At 43.0% G+C, this 13,129-nt stretch overlaps 1 protein-coding gene across 7 annotated transcripts in view; it reads left to right on the top strand.

The window, feature by feature from the left end:
• Positions 1–13,129, top strand: part of DENND2B (DENN domain containing 2B) — a 172,114-nt gene that overhangs the window by 111,108 nt on the left and 47,877 nt on the right. For all 7 annotated transcript variants that reach the window (XM_027578981.2, XM_027578979.1, XM_027578978.1 and 4 more), the window contains one exon: positions 8,465–8,569. In XM_027578981.2, the coding sequence (XP_027434782.1) occupies positions 8,490–8,569 (80 nt within the window). In that variant the 5' untranslated portion in view covers positions 8,465–8,489. The remainder of the gene's footprint in view (positions 1–8,464; positions 8,570–13,129) is intronic.

The following is a 13,129-nucleotide window of genomic DNA, read 5'->3' as shown; positions in this document are numbered from 1 at the left end:
AATCTCAGGAAACAAAGTGAGGGTTGCTGGAGTGGTGGGGGGTGGGAGGGATGGGGTGGCTGGGTGATAGTCACTGGGGAGGGTATGTGCTATGGTGAGTGCTGTGAATTGTGTAAGACTGTTGAATCACAGACCTGTACCTCTGAAACAAATAATACATTATATGTTAAAAAAAAAAAAAAGAAGAAGAAGATAGCAGGAGGGGAAGAATGAAGGGGGGTAAATCGGAGGGGGAGACGAACCATTAGAGACGATGGACACTGAAAAACAAACTGAGGGTTCTAGAGGGGAGGGGGTGGGGGGATGGGTTAGCCTGGTGATGGGTATTAAAGAGGGCACATTCAGCATGGAGCACTGGGTGTTATATGCAAACAATGAATCATGGAACACTACATCAAAAACTAATGATGTAATGTATGGTGATTAACATTATAATAAAAAAAAGTCAGAGAAAGATAAAAAAAACACATGGCAAGGGTAGGGTTAATGATATTGTTTTTGAAGAGGTGAGTAATAATTGGGAACAATAACTGATCATAAGAAAACTATAAATAAAGTTAATAGAAAAAATGTAGAGAGATATTTTATGACACTAAAATGACCTCGGATAGGGAGGGGAGTATGAATCATAATGTGAAATCCTGATAAATTTGAATATATCAAAAATAAAACTTTCTATTCAAAAAAAAAAAAAGGAACTCATTCAAATGATGACCCTCCCTGAAGCTGATAGTGCCGGTGTTGGTTGCTGGGACTCTTGAAAGAGGAAATTAAAGGCCTAAGCCCTCCTCTGGGGAAGCTGCCGGTCTGTCTAGTCCTTTCCTTGGCCAAGGACCAGCAATGAGAAAAGGTTGCAGGAGGGAGTCAGTAAGAAGGGAAAGAGGGCCCGAGTGGGTGTTCCCTGGGCCGGGGAGTAGGCGTGTTGACCTTACCGTGGTCAGACTACAGCTGTACAGAGCTGTGCGGTCTCCAGGTTCTCAGGGTACACATAGAGCTCTGTTCCCTTTCCCACCTTTTCCTTCCCTCCAGGCTGCCACTTCCACAGGGGAGATTGCTTAAGAAATTAGTGGAATGTAGTTGTTAGCAGAAATTCTCTCATATGGTTTAGAGGTTTCCTTTGTTGGGTGTCTTGACTTCTTACCTGGACTAGGAAAGCAGAGTGCTTGGCAGGGTCTGTGTTTCCTCTACATGGCAACTTTAACCCCAGCAGAATGGGAGGCTTCCTTCCAAATGCTTACTCTCAGGGTTCAAATGTCTCCTCCTTCAGGGGCAAAGCATCTTGTCATGTTCACAGTTAGGCCCATGGAACAGTATCACACAGACATTTAGAAATATCACCTAACCAAGGGCGGGACTTTTTTTGCTCTAGGATAGGAAAGTTCATTCTTAGAGGTTGGGCATCCCTCAGAAGGAGCACTTTTCAGAGCCTGACCTGATGGGGCCCTTCCTGGACCTTTAGGAGAGCATTTGTGGTCATGGGATTGGATTATAGGGAGAAGGAGCAGGAGAGAGAGAGTTGCAAGATGAAGGCTGGCCTGAGCAAAAGTTGGGAGCCTTTCAGAGGTCTTTCCTCCAGTGGCAGTGAGGAGAATAGATGGGGGGGGGGGGGGCGGTTCAAGTGGCTAAGAGCCGGTGCCCTATACTAGAATAGGCTCCTGTTCCCTGCACTGCGCAGGCCCAGCTGTCCAGAGGCTTCTTGTGGATGCTCCACAGGGAGCATGCTCCTGGTATAGTACCTCTTAACCCTTCCCTGCTGGGACTCGGGCTAGGCTGCAGCACTCACCTGCTGACTGAGAGTCAGGTTGGAGAGCTGAGTAAAGCTGGCCAGCTGCAGGCACTGGGTGGGGAGGGACAGCCGTAAATTGGAGAGCTTGCTGCATCTAAATGGGCCACTTTTACTCAGCCTAGCCAACTGTTGCCAGGGCAGACAGTGACGTCAGATTTTCTAATTTTTCAAGAGAAAGACCAGAATCTTTGTATTTTATTTGTACCCACACACTTTTAAAAATGTTTGATAACTAATCCAAATTTCTTAAAGAGAAGGCCAGATGAGACATATTTTTGCTCTTACAAACCATCAGCTTATGTCTTCGGCTATAAACTTTTTTTTCCCTGGAGTTGAAAGTGAGGAGAAAGTGCAGAAGCAGATGTTAGCTACTAGAGGTGGGTGGCAGGAAGAATTGTTTTGAGATACAAGAACACTGAGCACATCTGAAAATTGAGGAACTGTTTAGAGGAGACATTGATAATGCTTTCACTGGACCTCGTGATGGACCTGCTCCTTTGTCGTTGAGGGTCGGTGGTTCCTGTGCAGGGCGGAAAAAGCTGAGGGGTGGGAGGAGGAAGAGGGACTGAAGGAACATCCATCTTGTATTTGCTTATAGCTCCGAAACCTTAGGAAGACGATCAGTAGTGACCCTTTGTACCTTTCCAAGTCCTCAGAAAGCAGTAGGACACAAGCTTTCACACTTTTGGGGATATAAACTAGCTTAAAATGCAAATTCCTAGGCCCCACTCCTATAGATTTCCATTCAGGAGGTGGAGGTGGGGACTGGGACTATTTTTAACAAGCATCCCATTGATGTGAGGGAGAGTGAGTGGATGCTGACCCACATTCCTGTTCTGTTCCTTCACCGGGTGAGTGATCTTGGGCCAGTCATTAATCTCTCTGACCCTAAATTTTCTGATTGGAAAAATGGGTCTGTATCATCACTACCTTGTAGAGCTGTGAGAGCTGAATTCGCAGATGATTAGAGGTAATACAGAGTCCTGGCTCCAAGCTGGGGCAGTGGTGCCAGCTATCGGCTCAAATTCCTGCCGAGCCACTTTCTAGCCAAGTGACTCGAGGCAAGCTATTTAACTGCCCTGTACCTTGGTTTCCTTGGTAACATGTAAATAATAATAGTACCTACTTCTTAGGATTGTTACTAGGATTAAATGATTTAATACTTGGGAGGTGCTTATAACTTCAGCTATTATATAAAGAATGTAGGAACGTGTCTTAATAAATGTACCTTTGCTTTTCCTTAGGTCCTCTTACCGTGCGTAGCAAATAGGTTAACGCTTACTTCAAATGTCACCTCCCTATGAAGCATTCCTGGGGTCCACTTTTTACTTGACTCTTCTCCCTTTATAGTTATATCCTCCAGGCAGGGACTGTCTGAACGTTTTTATATCCTGGTACCTTGCACAGTGCTTGCATAGAGCAAATGGACTGAATGACCGTAGTAACAGGGAATTTGAAAATGACTCAGGGTCGGGAATGGACTGGTTGCTTTCCAAATACCTAGAGCAGCATGATCTGGAAGAAAAACCATTTATTAAACTTCTGTGTGCCAGGAAATCACATGAGGTAGGTCATGTTATTATTGCTCTTATAGTGAGAAAGTTGAGTCTTTGAAACTCACTTGTGCAGTGTCACTTAACTATCAGTTGAGAGAGGCAGGGTTAGAATTAGTTATCTGACCCCAAATCAGGTGTTCTTCCCACTGGACCTCAAGTACCTGGGATGGTGGTTTCTTTGTCTCAATGCAGAGTTTGTAGAACAAGTCTAGGAGTACCTTATTGTGGTCCTTTTTCTGGATAGTCCTGACTCTTCAGATAGTTGTCTATAATTTGTCACAGCTGGGTTTTTGAGCAACTCGTGACTGGTGGTAGATGCTAATTGAACAATTTCATTTTCTAAACATGCAGTTTCTGCCTGGACTTTGTCATCGATGGACCTGAGAACTAGTGAAACAGCCTCTCAGCCCCCTTCTCTGCGCCATGCCCAGTGGGTATTTCCTCTAACTAGAGTATCTTCTCTCCTTGCAGTCAGGCTAGCTAAGGTGTCAGGCTGAAAGCACAGCTGAGAGCCTGGAGTTGCTCTTAGGGCCCTAGAAGAAGCAGTGTCCCCCAGGAAGGCCAGCCATGTGTGGTGCGCAAGTCTGAGCTTCAGGTGTAAAGGGTTAGCCTGGTCCTTAGTACCTCAAGCCCCTAGATTATTCCCTGATCTGATAGACCTGGCCTAGAGGGAGCAGGTGGAGGGAGGATGACAATTTGGCATCTTGTTCTTCTTACTGAGTGGGCCTGTCTGGGGTTCTCGGCAGTGCCTGCCCAAGATGCCTGAACTCCTAGCTGCTTTTGAGAATTGCAGCTGTGCTCTCGCAGAAGTGTGATCAAGATTCCTTGCCATGGGCCTTGTAGAAATTTTGGTCCACTCCTCTCTTGGTTACCTCTTCATGGGATTTTTCTTCTTGGCACAAGCAAATGTCAGAGTCATCTGTATTTTTCCTTCTTACTAAGTTGGCTCTGTGTTGTCATATTCAACTACATAAAAGCATTTCTGAGCAGTGGGCCCACCCTCCTTAGATCGGAAATTCGGGGAAAGAAAGAATATATTTTTTATCATGTTATTTTAATATCTTTCAGTTTCTGGTCTTTCCACAGATCTTCTGCCCTCTCCCTGAGGACTTGCCCTGGAGCCGCTAGAGCATGTCTAGTGTTGTTTTGATGGGTTATGATGGTTATTGTGACCATTGTTACCATGGGCACAGTTGAAAGCTGATGCTTAGCCAGTTGATTCCTTGTAGCACTGTGATCCCCGAGGACCCTGAGAACCGGCCTGGGAGAGCTTCCAGCGGCTGCCTCTTCTCCTCCTCCTTTCTAGTGCACACACAGCCATATGCCAAGAGCTTAACTTGGCACTGGGCTGGGGCAGATAAAGAAGATCTCATGAGAGCCAGTGTGCACAGATGCTCTGGTGGCAGGATGACTTCTCCTCATCCTCATTATTATCATCATCATCACCATCATCACTGTATACTTAGGTTTATAAAGATTTTTTTCCCCTAACAGGTAGAGAAGGATTTTCTCTACCTTATGAAGGATAAAAGTGAGGCTCAGGTTTGGTTTTCTTGTCATTGAGGCTAATCACTATTTGCACCAAGGTAATAAGTAAGATGGCCTCTAGAATTAAGGTCTTCAGAGGCTGTAAATAAATATGTTTAACTCTCACATCCAAATGCACTTCATTTTGGTCAGTGTGATGGGAATGCCAGTCAGAGTGAGAACTGCTATTCAGCTTCCATGAAGGGGTGTTAGTCCAGGCCAGAGTGTACAGTCACATTGGAAATATGCTTGGTGTCTCAGTTGTGTTCTCTCTCACATCCACTCTCCAAGGCACTTAAAAAAATATTTTTTTGCCCCTAAGTTTTATTTTAACAGCTATATTGAGATATAATTCACATACTGTAAAATGCACACATTTCAGTTGTTTTTAGTTTATTCACAGAGTTGTGCAACTATCACCACGATCTAATTCCAGTACTTTTTTTTTCACCTCAAAAAGAAACCCATACTGTTGCTGGAGTGGTGGGGGGTGGGAGGGAGGGGGTGGCTGGGTGATAGACACTGGGGAGGGTATGTGCTATGGTGAGCGCTGTGAATTGTGCAAGACTGTTGAATCACAGATCTGTACCTCTGAAACAAATAATGTAATATATGTTAAGAAAAAAAAAGAAGATAGCAGGAGGGGAAGAATGAAGGGGGGGAAATCGGAGGGGGAGATGAACCATGAGAGATGATGGACTCTGAAAAACAAACTGAGGGTTCTAGAGGGGAGGGGGGTGGGGGGATGGGTTAGCCTGGTGATGGGTATCAAAGAGGGCACGTTCTGCGTGGAGCACTGGGTGTTATGCACAAACAATGAATCATGGAACACTACATCACAAACTAATGATGTATGGTGATTAACATAACAATAAAAAATTTAAAGAAGGAAAAAAAGAGAAACCCATACTGATCGCAGCCATTCTCTGCTCTGCCACTCTCAACCCAACCTTGGCAACCACTAATTTACTTTCTGTCTTGCAGATTTGCCTATTCTCTACATTTTGTAAAAATGGCACCAGGGTTCATGCGTGTTATAGAATGTATCGGTACTTCTTCTTCCTTTTTATGTCTGAATAATATTTCATTGTATGGATATATCACATTTTGTTTATGCATTCATCCATTGACGGACATTTGGATTGTTTCCACTTTTTGGCTATTATGAATAATGCTGTTATGAACATTTGTGTATAGGTATTTGTGTGGACACAGTATTTTTATTTCTCTTGGATATAAACCTAGGAGTGGATCATGCTAGGTCATATGGTAACTCTGTGTACAACTTTTCTGAACTGACAAACTGTTTTCCAAAATGGCTGCACCATTGTACATTCTCGCTAGCAATAAATGAAGGTTTCAGTGTCTCCACAGCCTTACTAACATTTGTTTTTATCTGTCTGTTTCATTATAGCCATACTGGTGGGTGTGAAGTATGATACTATATTATAGTTTTGATTTCTATTTCCCTGATGACTAGTGATTTGTTTCATCAGCTGACTGGCTGATTTTATATCTTTGGAGAAATGCCTATTCAAATCCTTTGTCCAGTTTTTAATTGGGTTATTTGTCTTTCTATTATTGAATTGAAAGAATTCTTTATACATTCTGGATATAGCTCCTTAGCAGATACATGATTTGCAAATAATTTCTCCCTATCTGTGGGTGTCTTTTAAATTTCTTGGTGGTATTTTTATAGCACAAGGGTTTTTAATTTTGGTATGATATAGTTTAATGTCTTTTTTGTTGCTGGTCCTTTTGTTGTCGTATCTAAGAAACCATTGCCTAATCTGATGTTACAAAGATTTACCCCTGTTTTCTTCTAGGCTTTGCTTTTGTAAATTTTACTCTTACATTTAGGTCTGAGATCCAGTTTTATTTATTTATTTTTTTGGTATGAGGTAAGGGTCCTACTTTATTTTTTGCCTATGAATATCCAGTTGTCCCAGCACCATTGGTTGAAAAGACTTCTTTCCCTATTGAATAGTCTTGGCATCCTTGTTGAAAATCAATTGACCATGAACATTTGGGTTTATTTCTGGACTCTTAATTTTATTCCCTTGATCTCTATTTCTATTCTTATGTGTGTATACACTGTCTTGATTACTGTGGCTTTGTAGTATGTTTTGAAATTAGTCTGAGTTCTCTAACTTTATTCTTCTTTTTTAAGATTGTTTTGGCTATTCTGGATCCCTTGGATTGCCATAAAATTTTAGGACCAGCTTGTCAGTTTCTACAGTTGATGGATATTCTGTTCAATTTATAAATCAATTTGGGGAATATTGCCATCTTAACAATTTTGAATTTTCTCATCCATGAACATGGGATGTCTATTTGTGTCTTCTTTAATTTCTTTCAATGATGTTTTATAGTTTGCAATATACATGTCTTACATGTCTTTTGTTAAATTTATTCCCAAGTATTTTTCTAAGTATTCTTAGAAATACTAAGGTTTTTTTTTTTTGCTGAAATTATTAATGGAATTTTTAAAATTTCATTTCCAGATTTTTCGTTGCCAGTGGTTAGAAGTAAAATTGATTTTTAAAATATTACTCTTTATCCTGCAAACTTGCCTGACTTTATATATTAGATTAAAAGTTTTTTAGTGGAGTCCTTTGGATTTTCTATGTACATGATCATATCATCTGCAAATAAGAGATAATTCTACTTCTTCCTTTCCAATCTGGATGTACTCTTAAGTTTTAACCTTTTTCTTCCTTTTATTATTTTAACATAAAATGATGTTCCTTAAAGGATAATGATATATTTGCTAACTCTGTATGGTACATGAATGGACATTTTTCACTTTGTCAGTACTTAAATACCATAATGTATATTAGAAAAAATATGATAGTTCATAATTTTATGGTGTTAGCTCAAATGTTACTCTATTAGAATATTCCTCCCTGAACCTTCTACTTCAAATAACAGATCTTCTTCACACTCCCTTTACCTTGCTTCATTTTCTTCTTCATACCACCTATCATCACCATACAAATTATACAGAAATGTATACTGATATATCACACACATGTGACATGTAAAGGCTTATTGTTTGTTTTTCCTGTAATGGATCTCCCCAAGGGCAGAGACTTTGTTTCATTCTTTGTTGGATGGCAGTGCCTAGGACTTAGGTGCTCAGTAAATATTTGTTGAGTGACTAAATGATTAATTGTATAGAACAAGGTTAAATATTTTAAGATAAGCAAGTTAGTTTCAAGTTGTTTCAAGAAAAACACTGAATAAATAGTTATTCAGGAGGTATACAGATAGGATGGAATTTGCCAAGGCTCTATGGCATGCTTGAAGTTTGGGAATATTTAAAAAATGAGAAGAGGTAGGATGGAAATGGAGTTTTGTCATTCTCTGTAAAGTGATAGGTTATCTGCTAGCTCACAGAGTCATTGCCTAACCCAGATCAGGGGTCCCTTGAGGCTCTTAAGCTATAACACATGGAATTAAATCTATGTGGGAAAGTGGTTCCTGCCACCCGCCACAGAAACCCTCTTGGCAGTTTTGGAGGTCATCTGGAAATGTTTGAGGTACTTTTGGCTGCCCGTGGAAACTTGGCTAATAGGCCTTGATTTCTTTGCAGGGCTCTGGGTTTGCCGAGAGCAGAAATGACCATGACTGCCAACAAGAATTCCAGCATCACCCACGGAGCTGGAGGCACTAAAGCCCCTCGGGGGACTCTGAGCAGGTGAGTAGGAGAGCACTTCTAGGGAAATGGAGTTCACTGGAGGGTGGCATCAAGAGGCAGCCAAATGGCTTGGGTCCAAAGTATAAATGCTTATCATCATGACTCTGACAGTTGTCCAGGTGAATGATCTGGGCTCAGCTCATGGTGACTATGAAGCAAAAGCCATCTGTAATATCTATGCCATTTTCCAGTTCTCTAAGTGTCCATAGGAGAAAGCAAAGGGACCCTAAAACAGACTTTGCTTTGTGCTGTTGGAGGAGCCTAGAGCTCCAGGAATGGAGCCAGCAAGAAGCAGCTGACATTCTCCTGGCTATATCCTTTTCCTTAAGATGGGACAGCTTGGGCCTGTGCCTGAGCGAGGCTCCACTGTAGTGAGGGAGGTTGACCACACTGGGGGTCGGGGTGGGGAGACAGTTATGCATGTTAGCACAAGTTGCAAGCAGAAGTCTAGTTCTACAAGAATTTAGGCTGGGCTGTAAACAAAGCAGCTTGGGGAATTTTAGTCAGTGTAAGCTATAATCCACTTTCCTGGTTTGGTCTTTTTTTAAAAAGTAGAATGTAGAATGAAAGAAAAACCACAGATTTTGAAATCATAAACAATTGGCTTCAAATCCAAGCTCTACTCCCCAGATAGTGAGATCTCAGGTCATTTTCTTATGCCCTCCAAAATCTTAAATACTCATCTATGAAATAATAATAATAGTATCTCACAGAGTTGCTGTGAGGATTAAATGAGATAATATATGTCAGTGCTTAGCATAGTTTCTGGCATAAAGCTTCTCAATAAATGTTAACTCCCTTCCTATGATGGGATAAAAGTTTCCAGAGCTGGAAGATTGATGTATAGCTCTCACCAGGGCTTCTCAATTTTGGGTCAAGGCCTAACTTTTTAAAATATTCTCCCCCCCCCGCCCAATTTCCACTATGTGGGGGTTAGAGTGGGAGAAGCAGGTTTTACATTAAGTCACAAAGCAGAATCAGGACCACCGACAAGTACCTGTTTCTATTTGGAATATGTACCTACATGTTTTAAATAATTTTAGAAATTGCTCTTCCTTTAGCTTTCTGGCATATGTGCCATCATAACATGATAGATGATATTTGTAAATATCTGAGCCTCTGATGTGCCTTAAAAAAGCATTCTTCCAGCTTCTCCTCTAGGTCTTCATTTCCCTTCCTTTCTGCCATATTTCTGCTTTCTTTCCGATTTTCTTTCCTGGGCTTTTGGCATGGAGTCCCAGGCCTCTGTGGCTAGCTATACCCTTCTCTCCAAGGCTACTGCTGGACCGTGGGTGTTATTTTGAAAGTGTCATCTGGTGGGTTTGCTGGCTGTCTTCACCCCCAGCCATATCTGGGGGTTGCTCTTTGGGCTGAGTAGGGTAGTAAATTACCAGTTCATTTAGGAAGTCATTGTCAGTGAGCTCTGAGGGCTTTCCTCTCAGGTGCCAGGCTCTGTGGTGGACAATGGGGGAGAAAGAAGAATGATCCTTTCTCTTTCTTCAAGGCATGTACAACCTGTATTAATGACTTTGGCACCTGAATCTCTTAGTCTGACCTTTCAGTAGATGTTTGGCAGTGACCTGAGGCCCTTTTTTTTTTATCATCACAAGGGAAAAGATCCTTGGCGTGTCGGGAACTTTGGTTGGGGAGTGGAAGGGTGCTAGGGCCTGGGAAAGCTGGGTATTTGACTCGAGGCTGCTTTGGGGACCCCCACATCATCCACATGGAGGCAGAGGAACCCAGGGGTAATAGAGGCATCTGTGTCTCACTCTGGGGGTAGGAGGTACTCTGGGGCATGGAAAACTGGTGGGAAGGGCAGATGTGACCCTGTGGAACTGGCAAGATAGGTATTTGCAAGTTTGTGTCCTTAACTTGAATGAGACTTCACCTGAGCCAGTATGGGTTAAAGAGCCTGTATTCTATTCTGTCTTTTGACTTTTATGGGTATTCTGCTAATATATTTCCTTCCTTTTGCTCTGTAGCCCGGTTTTGATTGGCAGGGTATGTAGGAGGAGGAAATCCAAGCCTTTTCATTTGACCACCAAAGTTTTGTTCTTTGCTAGGTTTTGGTCTTTTGGAGCAGGTTTCCCTTTCTCTTTGTTGATGAGGCAGCGTGGGCACGTTGCTTCACCCTCAGCTGCCGGATATACCCTCCCTACATATGGTTCGCACTCCAGCTCCTAAGATTTGGCTGCATCCCAATTCTGGGAGTGGGAGGTGAGATTCTCCACGCTCCCCTGGATTTCAGAGGCCAGGTTTTATGATGTTGGTGTTGATGACTGGGGTGAGACTAGAAGCAGTGTGGTGACTTGCAAACAAGGAAGTGTTATGTTTAAAGCTAATTCAGCCACCTAAACAGGGTGAACTTTGCTACGTGTTGCTCTCAGGAGATTTCACTTGTGCTGTAAGGCCTGGCAGGCAGCAGGGGCAGTTCTCAGAAGACTCGTCATTCCTGCTGATTTCCTGGACAGCTTCTTCACTGTGAACCTCTAGCATCCGGGTCACTGCCCCATGGAGGTTCAGGCTATCAGTATAGTGTTTGGGAACCTTGCCTCTGGATGGAGGTGTGAGAAACCTGGGTGCCTATAAAAGTGTAGACTTCTTGGGGTCATGGACTTTGGTTGACTTCTTTCCATCTACCTTGAGCCTGGAACAATGCTTGGTATGTGGAAGATGATAACTATTTATTGACCAGTTGATTAGCTGTCTGGGAGAGGAGTCTCTTCTAGCATAGGCTGCTGTGCTATTTGAGTCCTCATAGTACCTTTCTCATAGGTCTTACCAACTTTGGGCTCCCTTTCCATTCAGTCCCCAGACACTTAGAAGGGCAGAGCTGAAAGGAACCTTAGAGTTCATTCAGTCAAACCCACTTCTTTTACAGATTGGGAAGCTGAGACGTAGAAAAGGAGAGGCGCTCCCTCCAAATACAAAGCTAACGGGAGAAAGAACTCAAGGCTAGCTCTCTTGGTCCTTCTGTTGTTTTATTGTACCACTCCATTCACCTCCCTCTAAATATCCCTGGGATCTTCCTGCTCAAAAACTATTGTCAAGTATGATACGGTCAAACTTGGCCTGGCTTGTAAGGCTTTCATAAAAAGCCCTGGTCTTTCTTTCTACTCTTATCCTTCACTGTTGTCTAATGCAAACCTTACACTTCTGCCAGTCTAGATGCAAGTGTTACTTCCTTCCCAGTGCTTTTCTTAACCACCCAGCAAAGAAGGATTTCCCTCCCCTCTGTATTCACTCTTAGAACCCGTGATTTGGAGCCTCCAGATGGCACTTATCATATAGTACCTCATAGGGTGGATTTTCATGGGGGTCTTATTTCCCCTACTCTGTTGGAACTCTTTGGAGGCCCAGCACATACTCTTTTGGACTGTTAGAGTTGGAGGGGTCTTGGGATTCATTCAGTTTCGTGATGTTACATTCAAGGAAGCTAAAACCACATAGTTAATTGACTGTGGAACCATAATTTCAGCTCACATTTGTAGGTTTCTGGGCAGAGCAAGGCATTGGTTTGTAATATTGTAAAGTCCAGAGAGGCCTTGGGGGCCCACTGCTAAAGTGGGCACCAATCTGGACCCTCTGCCTTCGATTTCAGGAAGAGGGTGAGAGCTAGCAGATAGGGAAAGTCTCCTGAGAGTGGTGGCTGTGGGTAAAAGATAGTGCTGCAGAGCCTGTCCTGGTGTGGCAGGCTACCTCTCCAGAGGACCTGTGGCCTTAGCCCCCTGTTACCTGAGATGCTTCCTAGAATCCAACCGTGATGTCAGTAATATTTGTCTGGTTATTTATTGCTGCATAGCAAACGGCCCTAAACTTAGTGGCTTAAAACATTAACAGTCATTTATTTTGCTCACAAATCGCAGTTTGGGTAGGGCTCATTAGGGAAAGCTCGCCTCTATTCCTTGCAGCATTGGTAACTCAGTGGCTAGGGGCTGGAATCATCTGAAGACTTGTACACTTACATGTCTGACCACTGATGCTGGCAGTCAGCTGGGACCTCAGCTGTGGAACGCCTACGTGTGGCCTCTGTTGGTTGCATGCTTTTACAGCATGATGTCTGGGTTGCAAGAGTGAGCATCTCAAGAGAACTAGGCAGAAATGCATGACATTTTAATGACCTGGCCTCCGAAGTTGCATGGTGTCTTTTCTGTTTTACCCGGTTGATGAAGGCGAGAACAAAGTTCTGCCTGAGTTCAAGGTAAAGAGCTCTGCACCCCAATGCCAACGTGGTGGTGTGTGTGAGGGTGCTCCCCCGCACCACTTAAGCAATTCTCTGACACCAGCTCAGTGCCCTACAATTCAGCTTGATTCTGAGACTATCTACCAGGGAGATCATCAGATCCCACAATTTAAGGGCTCAGCCCTAGACTACCCTTTGCCTCAGATGCTAATCTCAAGCCAGGTTGTTACCTGTGCTTCTGACAGACTGGCTAAACATCAGAGGTTCCCACGACCCTCTCCTTGGGTTCAGTAATTTACTAGAGTGGCTCACAGAACTCAGGAAACCCATTTACTCACTAGATTACCAGTTTATTACAAAGGATATTAATGGATACG

This window comes from Zalophus californianus, chromosome 11, assembly GCF_009762305.2.
Source record: "Zalophus californianus isolate mZalCal1 chromosome 11, mZalCal1.pri.v2, whole genome shotgun sequence".
Classification (NCBI taxonomy): domain Eukaryota; kingdom Metazoa; phylum Chordata; class Mammalia; order Carnivora; family Otariidae; genus Zalophus; species Zalophus californianus.
This window is presented reverse-complemented; position numbering and strand designations above follow the sequence as displayed.